The sequence below is a fragment of the Caenorhabditis elegans genome, chromosome X (assembly GCF_000002985.6).
Source record: "Caenorhabditis elegans chromosome X".
Classification (NCBI taxonomy): Eukaryota; Metazoa; Nematoda; class Chromadorea; order Rhabditida; family Rhabditidae; genus Caenorhabditis; species Caenorhabditis elegans.
The window spans coordinates 8,620,030-8,636,557 of record NC_003284.9 but is presented as its reverse complement, the minus strand read 5'-3'; the positions used below and the strand labels follow the sequence as shown (position 1 = coordinate 8,636,557).

Genomic DNA, 16,528 nt, shown 5'->3' with positions numbered 1-16,528 from the left:
AAAAATAATTTTTTTGAAACTAGAAAAGACATGATTTCAAAAGAAACAAATACTTTCTCATTGGTTTTAACTAAACTAGTCATTTGTAATTGACATTTTCCATTTCTAAAGTGTTTTTCCTACACGATCCACTTCATCGTATCTTCGAAAATCTGTTCCGCTTGTCTACACATGCACTTCTAAATTAAAACTGAAATTACGTCGGATTTGATCATTATGACTCAATTGTCTAATTCTGGATCCCTTCGAACTAATGATTGTACGGCAGAAAAAGTGAATTAAGTATTCAATAGAGCATTGGAGCGAAAGAGCACCTTGCTCTCCCTATCTATCATTCACTGGATTTTAAATTTTCTAGCCTTCAAGATTTCAAAATTTTCGAAATTATTTTATAAGAGGGAGCAAGATTCGTATGAATGATTTATCAATATGCCCTGATCCCTTTTTCATCACGATGGTCATTTCAAATTTTGGCACATTTTTTTGAATCTTGTTATCGATTTTTGTTTTGAGGGGTAAAAACATGAACATCATTTCATTCACTGAGAGTAATGAAATATGTCAATAGAACCATGAAAATATGAACTTTTCGAGAAAATTTTTTTTATCCAATATCCGAAAAATTCATGAGACATTTTTTTTTGAAATAATACTCAACTACTAACTGTTGATCAATGTTTGAGCTGATTTCTTGCAGGACATATAAAGTTTTTGGGAAAATGTTATAAGAGTTGCGCGGGAATTTAAAAATTAAGTTTTTAAATAGTTTCCGAGAGCGAGCTTTAAAAAGTGTTGTTTCTGACCCCAAAAAGGCAAATTTCACAATTAAACTTTTCTATAAACGTAGAAAATATGTTTTTATGGCGGTTCATAATCTCAAAAACTCTCAATACAGAGTGGCAAAACTGTAAAATTTAGCTAACATTAAGTCATTATGTTGTGTGGTCAGCTCTACAAAACTTTTGAATAACTTTTATGAAGTTTTTTGCAAAAAAAATTTGACCCATTATTTCAAAAAAAATAAAAATAAAATAAATATTCACGCCAGCACTTTTGAACGCAATCATAAATTTCCTATGCTGCAAATCGTTTTTTGTTAAAAAGGATAGAAGTAATTGTTTTAATGTTGTCAGTTTTGGTTAGACGGCAGGTACATAACGACATTCATCCGCCGTTTTATGGTTCTTCCTATCTCGTTACCTACCGTAATCCAATGCGAATTGAGAAGAACCACGACTCCGATTTGGCGCGACGCCGCCATCGCAATCATTGCCGCTCGGGCGACTTTATTTCGATGCGAGAGTCCCTCTCGGATGCGGAACAAGTATGATTTGCTCTTTTTTGATTCGCTGTGAGCTCTGTCTTCCCTTTCTTTGTTACTCCCTCACATCCTATTTCCTTTGGAATTTCGTTTCTCTTGATTGTTGATGGTCACTTTGGTTCTTTGGATTTTTGTTTTCGAACATGATTTCTATGTATACAAGTTAAAATTTTTTAAGTTTGAGCCCCCTGTGAACGTTTCTCACTTAATACGCTAAAACTAATATCATTAAAACGTTTTTTGGACAACTGGCAATTGCCGAACGTTAAAAGTCTCTTGGAAACCGGCAACCAATTTGAAAACGTGTTGACGTTTTTCAAACATTAATTTCAGTTTAACTTATATTTTGGAGGCTAAAAAATTGTTTGTTTTATTTTCCGTGGTACCTTGGCAGGTTTTTTGCATAAACTTTTTGAAGCAAAAAACCTTTAAATTGTCATCGGCAGTTGGCAACGTGTAGGAACTCTACAATATTTAGCAACCGGGGATTGCCGAAGTTGTTGAAACTTTGGAAATTTTTTCTATGCGCCGGCTGCCGCACAGCCCTGATCACAACACACCAATCAAAATATCGTGTGCCTTTAGAGTGTCCCTTTAAGGTTATTTATTCAATACAAAAACTTTAAATGTTCCAAACTTCCAAATCTTCCAACTCCGGTTTTCAAACCTTCATTAGTCAATTCCGTTTGTAACTTGGAGTGCTCTTGAATGTGATCACCAAAAAAAGGAAAAATAAATTCCTAATTTTCTTTTTTGTTTTCTTAAATATGTCCATACGATGTGAGGACAAAGACATTTGGAATAGGAATACTAAAAATAGAGAAAATGATGGAAGCCAATTTGAATGTTAATTTACCTCATATGAATACACTCTAGTTAGTCATCATTATAACCAATGATATACAAATAAGAAATGAAAAAAAAAAAAAATTCCTGTCACAATGAAAACTTTATTTTCAGCATTTTCCCTGTCCATGTTTCTCATTTGCCTGTCTCTATTTTTTATATATGTCGATCTACACTCGAATTAATTTTTTCTTCATATTGAGCAAGGAGAACGCGCACATCTTTTGTTGGCTACCTCTCGTTCACTCAATTCATTCATATAAACCATTCATTTTGTGTTTCTTATCAATTTTCTCAGAAATGTCTGCTCTTCGGACATTATTTTTCGTCAACACCGATAGATCTAAATTTTGAATTATAGGAAGAGAAAACAATTTGTCTTGTTGGAAGATTGGTTCCAGATATGAGTTGGAAAAATTACTCAAAACACGTTTTCAGTGAAAATGAGCTTCGATAATTGTATTTCTAAAAAAACAGGAGCTGGCTCGTTTTAAGTTAATAAAGATTTTTTGGATCTTATCGTTTGTCAAAAACACTAATTATATAATGTTTGAGTAAAGTTATTATCAAACATTTTATTAAATTGTGTTCAGTAAAAACGATTTGAATAATAAAATTCGGTTCAGACAATATGAGCTGGAGAAAAAACTATCACTTCTTTTCAGGAAATATTACTTGTTGACCTGCTTGTGAACTGGCCTTGTTTCTTTTGACAAAATAGTCTGATGACATATTAGAGGAGTGTACTAGATAGATCAAAACATTATTTTAAATTGCTTTGGTTCTTTCTATGTAACTGTCCTAGTGGTTTTCATTCGCATGGTCTCCAGAAATTGCGGCAATTAAATATACTCGCAAGCTTTTTACAATTGTCGTACAGTCAAATGGTCACATCAAATTTATTCAGTAGGCAATTTCATCTTCCAGTAAATGCACTCTCCTCCCAAAAAAGCGGTGGTCCCTAGCGGTTTGAACAGTGTTCTAAATTGATTGGAATAAAAATCACGCAGAGCACTGTTCAAAAAATGCCGTCGACTTGCATGATACCAGTTGCCTGTTCCGCAATATCTGGAGAACAGACACATGGGTACACTCAAACAAAAATTGTAAACAAAAATTCGAATTATATTTTGGGTAATGCGCAACCGACAACTTTCGAGGTCCACAATGGGCGTATTATGTCCGCACATCATAAATTTTCTGATCTATGAACTACATCCATTTGATAGAGAATATCATAACTTAATATATCATATCTAAACTATTGTACTGAAAATTTCCTGCAGAGTCATTTCTACAATTTTTCAGATGTAACTCGCGCCGTTAATATAATAGATAATCTATAATTAACTAGGTATTTTTTAACATAAGAAGAACAATGTTTAATATAATTTTTTTTTCTCAAAATTCAATAATTAAAAATTAATGCATATCATTATAAAACTCACGAAACGCGCAAAAACGACAAAGGAACTTTACCAAAAACCTTTAACTTGAAGAAATTTTACTTCTCATGAAAATTACTGCTTTAGAACATCCTGGTGTTTTTAATTCACCTACTTCCGATTCCGACTCTATTTTAGGTTCAAAGTGTCACTGTTATTGAAATGCTCGGGTACATGTGATTTGACACTTCTCAATTCGAAAAAAGCGAAATATGAACGACATCACATTGAGCAACAGTCTGTACTGAAGCTTGAAAAGCAAAATAGAAGATTCGTCCCTATCCATATCTCATTCGATGACGAGAGCCGTGTCCAGATGAGCGCAAATTGCTGCAATTTGTAATTATCCGATGTTATTTCTCTTTCTCTCATCTCAATCCGTGTTTTTTTTTCGTTTATTTTCATTTTGCTCAAAAACGTTGATTGTTAAAATGACTACCAAATTTTTCCTGATTCTTGATTTAGAGTAGTTTCTCTGGTCACACGTTGTTTTCTGGTGGAAGACTAATATTTTTTAATAGCGCATTCTCATTCATGATGTCAGCGAATTTGAAATTCATTTTTGGCTAGCCAATCTCACTGCATGTTTCATCATGAGTCTTCATAACTTGATCATTACTATCGTCACTTTTTTTTATCAAGTTGTATAGTTGGTGATCAAAAATAAGATTCTTGCTACCTCAATTGAAGTATTGGGATTATACCAATTCCCAGTACATTTTGATAGGCGGAGACCATTGGGTGGCTATATAAAAATATAAGCAAGTTATTTATATTTAGAAAACGGGTTCATTCTGTTTTCCTCCGCCTTTTTCACCAGCATACCCTTTATTATGAATAAATGAAAACTGCAATTTTAAGAAATTTGAAAACCAAACCGTTTTTGTGTCGTTTTTGTAACTCGGGAATATTCTGAAAGTGTCAAAAACATTAAACCTTTTTGAAATGTATTCTGCGAAAGTTTCATTCTGTATTTTTGCTCATTATGATCTTCCAAAATACGTAAGCCAATTTCCTTTGTTTGATAACCTGTGACAAGTTTTCATTGTTTATAAAAGCTAGAAGTTCTATATTTCTAGCAGCATTTTATTATCTATGCTCTGGGTTTTTTTTTAATTACTGAAATAAGTATTTAATTTGAGAAAAAAACAAAATTTGATATTAAATAAATAATAATGGATCGTGAATAAATTCTGGCGTTTTGAAAACTGCTATGAATTGTTCTTGAATTAACTAGTTTTTTGTTTAAGAAATTAATTTCAATCGTTTGTCAAACGTTATACTCTAACAAACGCTATCACGTTTTTGCATATTTGCCGCGCACCTTCGTCCACGCAAACGTTGTTGTGGAAAACAGTTACCACTCCGTTATTGCCACAGCAGACCTTGAATTTTTAAGTCATTCAAAACAGGTGAAACAGTTTTCAAAAGTTGCTAAGCTTATTTTCAAATACAATGTCTAATTTTTGAGATGCAAGTAAAAAAGAAATATATTAAATTCAGCTCCTTTCCTTTTCATTTTTCTATTTCTCATTCACTTGTGTTGTTTGATTTGATCTGTGCCAGCCGGGTCCTTCTACATGCTCCTATTCTTGTCCTGAATGAGAGATGGAGACGTCTTCTTCTCCTGCTTCTTCGTCTTCATTTTTTCTTCGATTCCTTCTTGACATTCATCGCCGTCGGTAAAAGAAATGCACCCATACCGCCGCCGACACAACTCAAGAAGTAGAATTGAGCTCTAGAAGCTCTTGGAGCAAAAGCAGAACTTAACAAGATCTCTTATTCTTCTTCTTTGCTGCCTTTTCTCTCTATCCGATTCACTGGTCCGTTTAAAAAACGTCGCGTTATTTTGGGCAGTTTCGGCAATTAATTCTTTGTTTAAATTTTTTGTGTTCTAAACCTAGAACAAGCTAGACTTTCAGCTATCAAACAATCGATTTCAATGTTTTGGGATATGACCCACTGAAATTGACATTCCAGTTATAAATTTCCAGTGAATTTTGCTTAATGCAATGAGCTTTTATATTTTGTTTGACCAAATGCATGACAAAATATACAATAGAATACCTAGAAACAAAATTGAAAACGAAGTGACGCCAGTGAACATTTTTGCTGGTAGAACTTACAGCAGTGTCATAAAACCAAAAATAATAGTTGATAGTTGTCTTGAGTGAAACTGAATTGTATTGCTACAAACAATAAAAACTTAATTAGAACAAATTTGTAAACAGTTTTTTTCCAAGCCACTTTACAAGTTATGATAGGTGAAAACTGAGCAATTGCTATTTTCAACTTACTATGTTATCATGTCATTGAAAAACCAAAATTTTAACTTTTTTTTTTTAACAATTGGTTCACTCGAAAAGTGTTTTTAGAATTCTAAACATTTTATGTGAACGTTCCTTATTTCGTAAATTCATTAAGATTAACAATATTCAACTGTATAAATAATTTTTTCTACAGTATTAGAGTTATTCTTCTGTTATTTTTACTTAAAATTTTTTTCAAATCATTACAAAATTCAGTTTTTGCCACAGATTGTGAAATGTCTATATGGAAATTGATCTTACAATTGTAACTAACAAAGAACTTTTCCATTTCACATTTTTTAAACACATTTGAGTAATACTTACTCACTTCCGCCTATTAGAAAGTAAAACAATTCGAAAATTGAATAATTAAGTGTTTGATAAATTATGAATGGAATAGCTTGCTCCAAATAACACCTGTTTTGTTTTTTTTCGCAGTTATCACATTGTTTCTCATTGAATTTTCGAATTTCACAAAAAGTAGCTGCTGATCAACAACCTACTCCCTAATGTGTTTGACGTCATATTTTCAGTTTTGGTTTAGCAAGAAAACAAAAGTAGAGTAACTGATACACAGTGTTGTATGTTTTTTTCTTCTTTTTTTAAAGGAATTATTTTGCAATTTGAATCCTATACAAGTAATATTTTTGAATACTGAATAAGGATGAATAAACTACCATTTTGCAAAACAACTTTGGGCTTTTAAATTGGAATTATGGATTGTATGAAAATTATCAAAAACTTTTTTGTGGAACTAAAGTGATAAACCTAATAAAACTTTGACAAAATTTTTGGTAACATTTTTTATTTTGACTCAAGCGGTGAAAACTTAGCTTGCGTCCCTTTTGAGATATTTAAAGCACTGTCACGTATTCGAATCCATACAGTATTACAGTACAAATACTTTGAACATAACTTAAGCTTTAAACTAAAATAATTGTTTTCTTCTTGATCGGCGATTTTCCATCAAATTGGTGAAAACTGTATTTTTATCGCTCGTAGTTTTGAAATATTTATCAACGCGGACGATTAAATTGAATGCAGCATTAAAAATTCAGCACTTTTCAAGTGTTTCCTTAAAAATGTATTACTCTATCATAGAAATAAGAAAATAAAATGATTTGAAGAAATCATTGATAAATTTAGTACTTACGTATACTATATATAGTACTTACGTATACTCACATTTTAAAATTAATTTTTGAATAAAAACTTAAAAATCATTTTTGAGCTCTCTGACATAGGAATACATTTGAAATACATTTATCAGTTTAAATAAAGTACTTGAATAGATTGAGAATCCGTTTATTCTCAGTATGTGGTGTTTTAATAAGCAAAAAAGTTTATTTTAAAGTAAAAAAAGCTAAGTGAAGTGTTTTTATTTTATTTAATCTATTGATTCACAGGCTACAATAAATATTTTGAACTGAAACATTATGAAAAATGGAACATTTGAGAGCAAACAATTATTACTTGATCAGAACATAAAAGGACCACTCCAAAACATTCGAAAACCACTTTTTCACTGAAATTGACGTTTTTTTGATCCGCTGATTCTGTGTGGGAAGATAAGTTTGAGAAGTAAGAGAGAGAGACTAGCAGGACCAAAAGTTTACACGCGCTCTCTCATCTGAAAAGAAGGTTATAGTGGAGTGACGTTCCCAAGAAACTTGATTTCGGCATATTCAGAGAAATTTCTTTTTTGTTCTGTTTTCCTTTTATTTCATGAAGTGTCCTTGTCTTTCAAATTTGGTTTTACTCGTCGTTTTGCATCAAAACTGACTCCGGAAAACTGGGAGGAGGAAGAAACCGAGCGACAAGAACCAAAAAACTAGGAAAGGAAAACGATTGGTGTATTCAATCCAACTCACTAGTCAACTTGTTCTTCTCATCGTCTATCAAAAAAGTCCGGATGGCGACAGGAGACATTGGGGGGGGGGGGGGGGGGGGAGACCTCAAGCCCTTCTTCTATCCTTTTTCATATAAAGATATATTCACTGCTTTTTCTTTTTGCTCCCCCACCCCTATTTTGAGCTTTTCAATTTTGATGCACTTTACGCGATTTCAAGACTATTGTTGAAGCCGTGAAGTATCCGGGGGCCACCCAGTTTAATTAGAATTCTGAAATTTCCTATATAACTGGGTGGTAGCTCAAATTGAAAATTTGTTGGTATTGTTAGCATCAGTAAATTTGATTGGAATTTCGTATACATTTGCATAATAGTCAAACATGTCCATAATCGAACATTCCAAAAAATGTGAGCAATGTACAATGTTCAAAATCAAATTATTGGAACAAAAACTTGTAGAAATAATTGATATCGGTCTACTATTAAAATCATGATAGATGACCACTGTGACGTCAACTGTGAAAATCGAAACAGTTTCCAAAAGATTTACTATTATATTTAGTCATTTTAGTAACAGTTGAGAATACTCCACCTTTAAATTAGGTTCTTTCAAAGATAATTGATAACGTCCACCTGCCGTAAAAAGTTACTACAGCAAATTTGCTGAGTGAACTATATTTTTTTGTACGTAGTATCTATACATTTTTCGGATGTTGTAGTGATTTTTTCTAAATTTCAATAGCAAAAAGACGATAATAAAATAAGTATTTGAACATTGTACTTCATCGAAATACTTTGTATCAAAGATCCCTCTTTAAGATGGATATTTTCAGAGCCACCTTACTACATGCTAACTTACTTTAAATGTGACCTCAGACCCCTTACGCATAACGAACAATGTTCAGAGAGCGTCAATTTGAGAAGGAGGGGCAAGTGAAAAACGAGGTTAGGAGAGATTTCATCCACTCTTCCCCACACAGACTTCTCACATTTGATATGTGCGCCTTTCGATCGCTTGTCTCTTCTCTTTTATTCACCCCTGCTCTCTGTTTTTCCGGAAACCGGCATCTTGCGGGTTACAAAAATAAAATATCATTAAAGCATAGAAATAGGTTCTCTGAAAATAAATGTGGCATTAGGGAGGGGATCGGACACGCCATGATGAATAGGAAAAACCTTGCAATGCTCGGAAAAGTCTTATCAATCTAGATAACTCTGGAACACTCCTTGGGTAGATTAGTATATCATGAAAAAATAATTGAGATTTTCAATCAGAGTTGGAGTAACGACCCAGAAAACGTTAAAAAATCAAAGTAACACTGTTCAAAAAAGTTTTTTTAAAATTTAATTTTGTATAAAAAAAGTGACAACCACCTTATATTCTATCAAAATTGCACCCAGGCGCACAGTCAATAATTAGTCAGTCTTGGTTTGTATTGCACCAAAAATGTTATTTTTTGTTTGTGCCTTGCATTTTGTCAGAGCCTATAAAATAATTTACTCTTTTGTTACGACAGTTCACAATTTAAATTATCTTTCTTTAGTCTAGTTTTTAAAAATCTACGAACTTTTCATAAACTTGAAAATTTAACCGAAGCTTAAACTACACTTAATAATCTTTAAACGTGTGAATTTTAATTATATTATTTGAGCGTTTTGAACTCCATTTTTAACCAACATCGCGTTTAGTGTCCAGTTAAGTTATTCAAACTGTATATTATAATGAACACAATTCTTCCAGCCAGAATATAAAATTTAATATTATGTGGAACAAAAACATTATTTGGTGATAGTGTTTAAAGGTTTGTAACAGTTATTTGTTGAAAAAATATTTTAACCAGTAAAATGTTATGACCAAATTACTTGGTTGCCTTAATCTTTAATTTTTCATAAAGGCTAAAATAATTTCTTGAGAGTTCTAAAACAGACTCTCTGGTTAATTTTTTGCTTTCTAGCTTTTTACGTCTCTGTAGTTTTTTCTTTTTTACATTTTTGCTACAACGACATATTTTTGTTAGAACTTTGATAGACTAGAAATAAAAGAAAACTGTAATTGGAGTCTGAAACTATTCTTACATGTATTGTAGCGTCCGAAATTTAGTTATAACGTAATTGTTCTTTTTTGCGTTTTATTAGCTGTGTGTTGCGCACTTTTCATCAATCAAAAGAATTTTTCCATAAAAAGGGGTTTTCGTTTTTTTTAATATTTTATATATTAGATCCACTTGAAGCAATTTGAAGCACATTTAGATAATAAAAAAGGTTTTGAATTCAAATTGTTTAAAGTTTAAAGGCGATTCTCAAGTTTTGCTAAAAAAAAAGGTTAACCCCTCTACACCACAATCCCCATAGATTCACGTTATATGTTCCCTCATTCTCAAACACCAAAACAAGCACTTTTGTAAAATTGAAACGTCAATTGAAGGGTGCTTGGATACAAGATAAATGCCACCCTTCTCACCAGAAGTTATAATTTCACTGAGTTGAAAAGCTATACACCATGACACTGAAAGAAAAAAGAAACCGAGCCACTTTTAGATATTGGAGCGCTGTGTGAGCGATTTTATGGCTCCCCGTATCGAGTTGGTTACTAAACTCGCTCAAACCTTGTTTTACACAATACCCAAAAAAGCTATATATATTTTGATATCCTATTGTAAAACATATCACCTCAGAGCACTTCAAAGTTTAGTACCAGCTGCATTTATGCATGTATACGTGTCTGCAGCTCTTGGCAACCGTCCGACGCACTTGACTCTTGTCTTGAAAAGTTTCAGCTGTTTTTTTTTTCATTCTGAAAAAATCAGGACTTGAAGTTTGATAATGCCACTGTCAAATGAATGTTAAAAGAAATTATTGTGTCTGGTCTGTAGGCAATTTTACTCTATTTCGGAATTTTCGAATTTATTAGGAAAATAAAATACGCTTCAGCTTTTAGCTTTGGAAAATTGAAGCAACACTTTTTTTCCAAATCTCATTCACCATAAATTAAAGGAAATAAGATTTTTGCTCAATAATTGCAATTGCACGCCCCTGACAACAAAACATTCAATATCGTCATTATTTTCTATATACTCCTCTGTAAATGAAATCTTATGAATCTAAAAAATTATAGATTTGAATGGAATATTGTTTGAATGGGATAAGCTACTTCCAGTATCTTGTTTACCTTAGTTTACAACGTCTTCTTTTTCGACTTCGTTTTGTCATTAATCTCACCTAGCAGGCAATCACGTGTTCATTCGTGCCTACCTACCTATCTTCTATTTTTGAAATCAGTATTCGGTGTTTGACACATTTCACGCTCACTCATTTTAACTAATCTGTTGGAAGACAACATTTTGGCAAGTAATGTTCCCATTCTCGTAGGCAGGCCTGTTAAAGCTTTAAAAATTCTTGACTGAAAAATAGTGACATTCAATAGTTGCTCTTGAGCTCTCAAGCACATGCCCTCCTCTTCTACTAGCTCATTGACTCAACCCACATTTTCTAGCTCCATTCTTATTTTCTATCTCATTTCTACTTTCCAATTTCAACAATTTTTTTAGTAACAGTGATCAATTGTTCCACGGTATGTGGTAGCGTTGCAAGGAAAAATGGAGTCGGTTACTAGACATCGGGCCGATATGATCTCGTTTTTCACATTCGACTCATACATCTCAATTGTCGGTGTGGCATACACAGCTGTTGGTAAGTCGGGGCGTACTGTTTTTTTTTGGAAACATTAAAAATATATTTTCTCATTTGTTCTATTTGGTAATATTGAAAAAAATTCCTCCGGGATTTTTTTCGATGCGCACAGTGAATCATTTACAAGTGCTTATTACTGATGGGTCTTATTACTGATGGGACTAGGAGACTAGGAGAAACCTATATACTCTATAAATACAATGAAAATTCTCGAACAAAAGTTTTTTGCAGGTCTCTTGGGAGTCTTCTGCAATGTAACAACGGTTATCATGATTCTGACCAACCGAGTGTTTCGCCTTTCCGCATACACAATAATGGCAAATGTAGCACTGGCAGACAGTATTGTCATGTTAATTGGTAACTTTCACAAAAAATTAGTAGTTGAAAACTTTTTACAATATCATCAACTGCTGTGCACGGCGATCGGAAATTTTCGGCAATTTCGCCAATTGCCGAAATAGCCGAAAATTCGATTTCCGCTCACCCCTGATCATCAGTATCACAAAAAACTTGATAAAATGTTTCTAGGGGGTAAAAAGTGAAATCTGAGTCACACCGAAACGTGGCCGCGTGGCGCAATGGATAACGCGTCTGCCTACGGAGCAGAAGATTGTAGGTTCGAATCCTGCCGTGGTCGAAAACATTTAAATTTTTTTATTCGATGTTTTCGGCTAATATACATTTTCTGCTGTACGGCTTGCAGTCATTTGGTAAAAAATCCCAAAATTAAGAAAAAAGTATATAGGGGGCACCCGGAGTTGAACCAGGGACCTCTCGATCTGCAGTCGAATGCTCTGCCACTGAGCTATACCCCCACATGTACAAAAGTGATCCAGCTACGGGAAAATGATTGACATTTTGCGGAGATATGACCAAATAAACTGTTTTGGACGTTCTCCGTGAAGGACAAATACGCCGGGATGGACAACTGACCGTGTCTGCGTTTGTCCAATTTCCCACACAGCTTTTGGTTTTTTCTCAACAAATTGTCCATCATTTCTCTAAAGCCCAAAGCGTGAACGAATGTGGGGGTATAGCTCAGTGGCAGAGCATTCGACTGCAGATCGAGAGGTCCCTGGTTCAACTCCGGGTGCCCCCTAAATACTTTTTGAACAACAACTGTAACCTAGCAAGTAGTTCAATAGAGCGCTGTTACTTCAGCCCGATTGATTTCCATTTATCATTATCTTTTCTGCAATGATTCTTGTCCGCCAATTCCCTCTCTCTTTTCTTAAAAAAGTCAAATATTTGCTGACCACATGGGGGTATAGCTCAGTGGCAGAGCATTCGACTGCAGATCGAGAGGTCCCTGGTTCAACTCCGGGTGCCCCCTAAATAATTTTTGACACATCGACTTTTGTTTTTTGAAAAATTGGCAAACCGTACTCCTAAAAAAGAGAGAACGAATTTTAAAAAGGTTACGACCACGGCAGGATTCGAACCTACAATCTTCTGCTCCGTAGGCAGACGCGTTATCCATTGCCCCACGCGGCCACGTTTTACCTTTTCTTCGATTTAAGTTGGTTTGCTGAATAGTTTCATCCTAAAAAATTTGCTGTTTCAAAATTCAAAATGATAAACACATTTTTTTAAGTTTTGCAAAATACTTAAAATAATAGAATTTAATTTCAGCTGGTGTAGCATGCGGGATGGATGTTATGTGGCCAAATCCAAATGATCTCACGTCATTCATTCCCAGTCTTGAAGAACCATACCAGAAGGTAATTTTTCAAGAAATCTATTTTTTGGAAATTTCGACATCTCTTAATTTTTTCAAGTTCAAGCTGCACTATCTGAACGTTTTATTATAGATTGCCCCTGTGTCGCTCCGAAACGACTCAAAAACAGATTCATCAGCAGCTGGTTTCGAGACTGGAAATATTCACGCGGTGCTCTCGTTTTCATTTGTCGCTGCATGGACAGCTGGAGTGGTCAGTGTTTAACTGCAAAATATGCATAAGTGAAGGCGGGCCTCTATGTCACCAATATTAAATTTCAGAGAAAATATGAAAAAAAAGTGACATACTTCCTTTTCGCAAGAAAAATTGCAGACATATATTTAACAAAAGGGGGCTCAACTCAGAAAGAACACTATCTTGTTCCAAAAAATAAGTTCTTTGAATACCTAAATTTTTTGTTTTGCAAAAAAGTTAAAAAAAAAAAACTATAGCCTACCTCTCAGAATCTATGAATATTTGTTAGTAAACTAACTTAACTATAAAAACATTACAAAATATTTCAAAAAATATTAGTACACTCAGTTTTAGGGGGCACGAGTGTCTAAGTGGTGGTGGTGTAGCACTTTTACCTAAGAGGTCGTAAGATCAACCCCACCCAACCCAAAGGCTCACCAAGCCGGCTCGGAAAGTGGGTAGTGAAATTGGTTCAAGGCAGGTAAATCGGGCATGCTTGAGACGAGAAGAGGTAAAAACGCCACCTGTAACCCTGACAAATCTCTTATCCGCAGGAGGCTTTGTCAGCTCACTCTTGTACCAAGAAAAAACCTACCTTTATTAATTTTTCCAGAAGTGAATAAATTTAAGTTTTGCTTTAATATCTTTAAAATAACATTCTCCAAGCGAAAAGAAAAATCTTAACCTGAAGAAAATTTTTTAAATAAAAAATTTGAAACTTTTTCTATAATTAACGCTTTAAAGTAATTCATATTTTCAGATCAGCTACGCAATGCTAGGAACGAACCGATGCATTGCAATATGTTATTATGGAACTAAAGCAAGAGCACTCAATCAAGTATCAGTTGCTGTTGCTTGTTCTGCAAGTACATGGATAGTCGGAATTGCAGCGGCACTTGTTGGAACACTGTCCCAGCCAATGATTGGAATACAGAGAACTATGTGGAGTATCAGTTTTTTAGAACCAAGACCTCACACGAGTATGTTGCACTTTTAATTAAAAATGTACAATTTTTGATATTCTAGCCCTGTTTTTCACACTTCTTTGCGCTGCAAATCTGCTCGGTCTTGGAGCTCAATGGGTGTGCTCAACTTTGGTTTTGCTGAAAATTCGTCAAGTAAAAAAGAAAATCAGCAAAAACAAACTTAATCAAAACTCAGCAAACAGATTCAGGAAACAGGTAATTTTAGCGCTCAATGAAATAATTGTAACTGGCAATTTCAAGGCTCGACTGACGTTTCAATTCTTCTACCCATCAATTTTGTGCACAATTTCTACATTTCTCTTTTTCATCAAACCATATGCATTTGAATATCTTTCCGGGTGGCAATTAGTTATTCTTCATCTCGTAAGCTTCAAAACTTCTAAACTTAAAATTGAAACTTGCAAAGTTATTTTTTCAGTTATGGTTGTGCAATCATACCTGTAACCCATTTATTTATGCATATTTCAATGACAGAATGCGCTTGACATACAAAGAAATCTTAACATGTGCGGCGATTCGATATCAAATCAGAAAACGAAGATCGAGTCACCCCTTCAGAATGCATGGGCGACATAATGTTTCTAAGTATGCTTGTTTCTTTTTCGAAATGCTAAAAAAATATATTCACGACATTTTAATTCAATATTTCGAAAATTTCCAGACGATCCAACGCAGCTGGAATGAAATCGACGCGAATATCAGCTCGATCGGGCCGTACAAACAGGGACGGTAATTTTGTGCGCAATTCACTGCAAATGCAGGTGAGTGTTGCACGAGCACATATTCTTTAAACTTTTATAATTGTTATTTGAAGAGTCGAGACTTTGAGCAGCTATGCGAGTTCATAATGAGAGTCAACCCATTGTACGATTCCAGTGAGGGATGGAGGGAAAGTAGCGATGATGAACCATTCCAGCCAGAGGTAAGGACTTGTCTTTCTAGTTATTCAAAATTTAAAATGGTATACTAAACTTTTCTAAAGCTTAAGCTTTAATCTATACCCAAAAAAAAGACATATTTTTTGATAAACTTAATGCATAGCAAGCGAGGTATCGAGAGTCGGAATTGAAAAATTTTCAATCGCACCATTTTTCATTTAAAAAAAAGTTATTCTAATTTAACCCATTACTTTTTGTACACGAAAACAGCTTGAGACAAAACTTTCAATACGTTTTAAAGAACGGTTATTAAAATTTTTAAAGTGATGACTAAACTCATAAAGGTGAAAGGCAGTAATGCTCAAGAGTAGTTAGTATACATACCATCCAACAATTAAAACTAAATGGAGTAATAAATTGCATCAAACAAAACATTATTGAGAAAATCTTGAAAACTCGATTATGTTACTGTTTAAAAAAAATTGGAATAAAGTTTTTTTTATGTATCTACTCTTCAGAGTTTAGTTCATCAATATGTGTAAACCATTCTAATTAGTATCAGTAAATTTTAAAAAAAGTTCCGCTGAAATTATTAATTTTTTACAGTTCACAAAAGAATTGGAATCTGCTCACAATCAAGGTGGATCATCCCGATTTGACAGCGAACGAGAGGCGAAATCTATCGTGCTAGATTTGGGGCGGCAAACAGTTGAGCATTGGGTGAAATTTGCCAAAAAAGCGAGCATTTAATTATTTTAATGGATGACCAACTACACATCTTATTTGATGATCTCTTTTTCCTCTCTAATGATCTATGAACATCTGATTCTTGCCAAAATTACCATTTTTACATGTTTCTATCTGTCACCCAAATTTGTGAGTTCATATGAACAAAATCTTCCATGTTGTTGTGTGTTCCCGTGTTGTGCACTAACAAAGAGAGTTCTCGCGACTGTGATATTTCAATTTGATTGCATAGCTTTCGGTTTTCTTTTTTCATTGTACTTTTAAAAATTACCACATCTCCTCATTATCACACATTTATTCCATGTTTTACCATGAATTGACATTCTAATAAAGCCATAATCAAATTTTATAACATTGAAAAACATTGCACTTTGTAAAATTGTCTTATTTGGCGGAAATTTTATAAGCCTACGTGCTTACCTGCCGCCTACTTTTGCATATTAACATTAACGTTTGGTTCTTGTATAGTGTACGTAAAATAGTTTATTGCCTATATTCAAGTAATTTATTTAGAATAAAACTGTAAAATACAAATTAAGCAAA

The 16,528-nt window shown here is 33.7% G+C and overlaps 1 protein-coding gene and 9 non-coding genes across 10 annotated transcripts; 6 read left to right on the top strand and 4 right to left on the bottom strand.

The window, feature by feature from the left end:
* Window positions 1–5,214: 5,214 nt before the first annotated feature.
* On the top strand, window positions 5,215–5,345 carry K01A12.8. Its single transcript, NR_071729.1, has one exon. It is a non-coding gene; the product is annotated as an Unclassified non-coding RNA K01A12.8 (non-coding RNA).
* A 1,064-nt stretch (window positions 5,346–6,409) lies between these two features.
* On the bottom strand, window positions 6,410–6,464 carry K01A12.6. Its single transcript, NR_071728.1, has one exon. It is a non-coding gene; the product is annotated as an Unclassified non-coding RNA K01A12.6 (non-coding RNA).
* Window positions 6,465–11,367: 4,903 nt separating this feature from the next.
* On the top strand, window positions 11,368–15,988 carry K01A12.3 (putative G-protein coupled receptor K01A12.3; the record flags this gene model as incomplete). The annotated part of the gene is made up of 10 exons (NM_077061.7): window positions 11,368–11,461; window positions 11,693–11,818; window positions 13,094–13,182; window positions 13,273–13,392; window positions 14,135–14,354; window positions 14,401–14,723; window positions 14,779–14,945; window positions 15,022–15,121; window positions 15,175–15,282; window positions 15,845–15,988. 10 exons carry the CDS (start codon window positions 11,368–11,370, stop codon window positions 15,986–15,988), a joined length of 1,491 nt encoding a protein of 496 aa, NP_509462.3.
* Window positions 12,019–12,107, bottom strand: K01A12.9. The gene has a single exon (NR_071727.1). It is a non-coding gene; the product is annotated as an Unclassified non-coding RNA K01A12.9 (non-coding RNA).
* Window positions 12,026–12,098, top strand: K01A12.t3. Its single transcript has one exon. It is a non-coding gene; the product is annotated as a tRNA-Arg (tRNA).
* K01A12.5 lies at window positions 12,193–12,276 on the top strand. The gene has a single exon (NR_071726.1). It is a non-coding gene; the product is annotated as an Unclassified non-coding RNA K01A12.5 (non-coding RNA).
* K01A12.t2 lies at window positions 12,205–12,276 on the bottom strand. Its single transcript has one exon. It is a non-coding gene; the product is annotated as a tRNA-Cys (tRNA).
* On the top strand, window positions 12,489–12,560 carry K01A12.t4. Its single transcript has one exon. It is a non-coding gene; the product is annotated as a tRNA-Cys (tRNA).
* On the top strand, window positions 12,723–12,794 carry K01A12.t5. The gene has a single exon. It is a non-coding gene; the product is annotated as a tRNA-Cys (tRNA).
* K01A12.t1 lies at window positions 12,883–12,955 on the bottom strand. Its single transcript has one exon. It is a non-coding gene; the product is annotated as a tRNA-Arg (tRNA).
* Window positions 15,989–16,528: the final 540 nt, after the last annotated feature.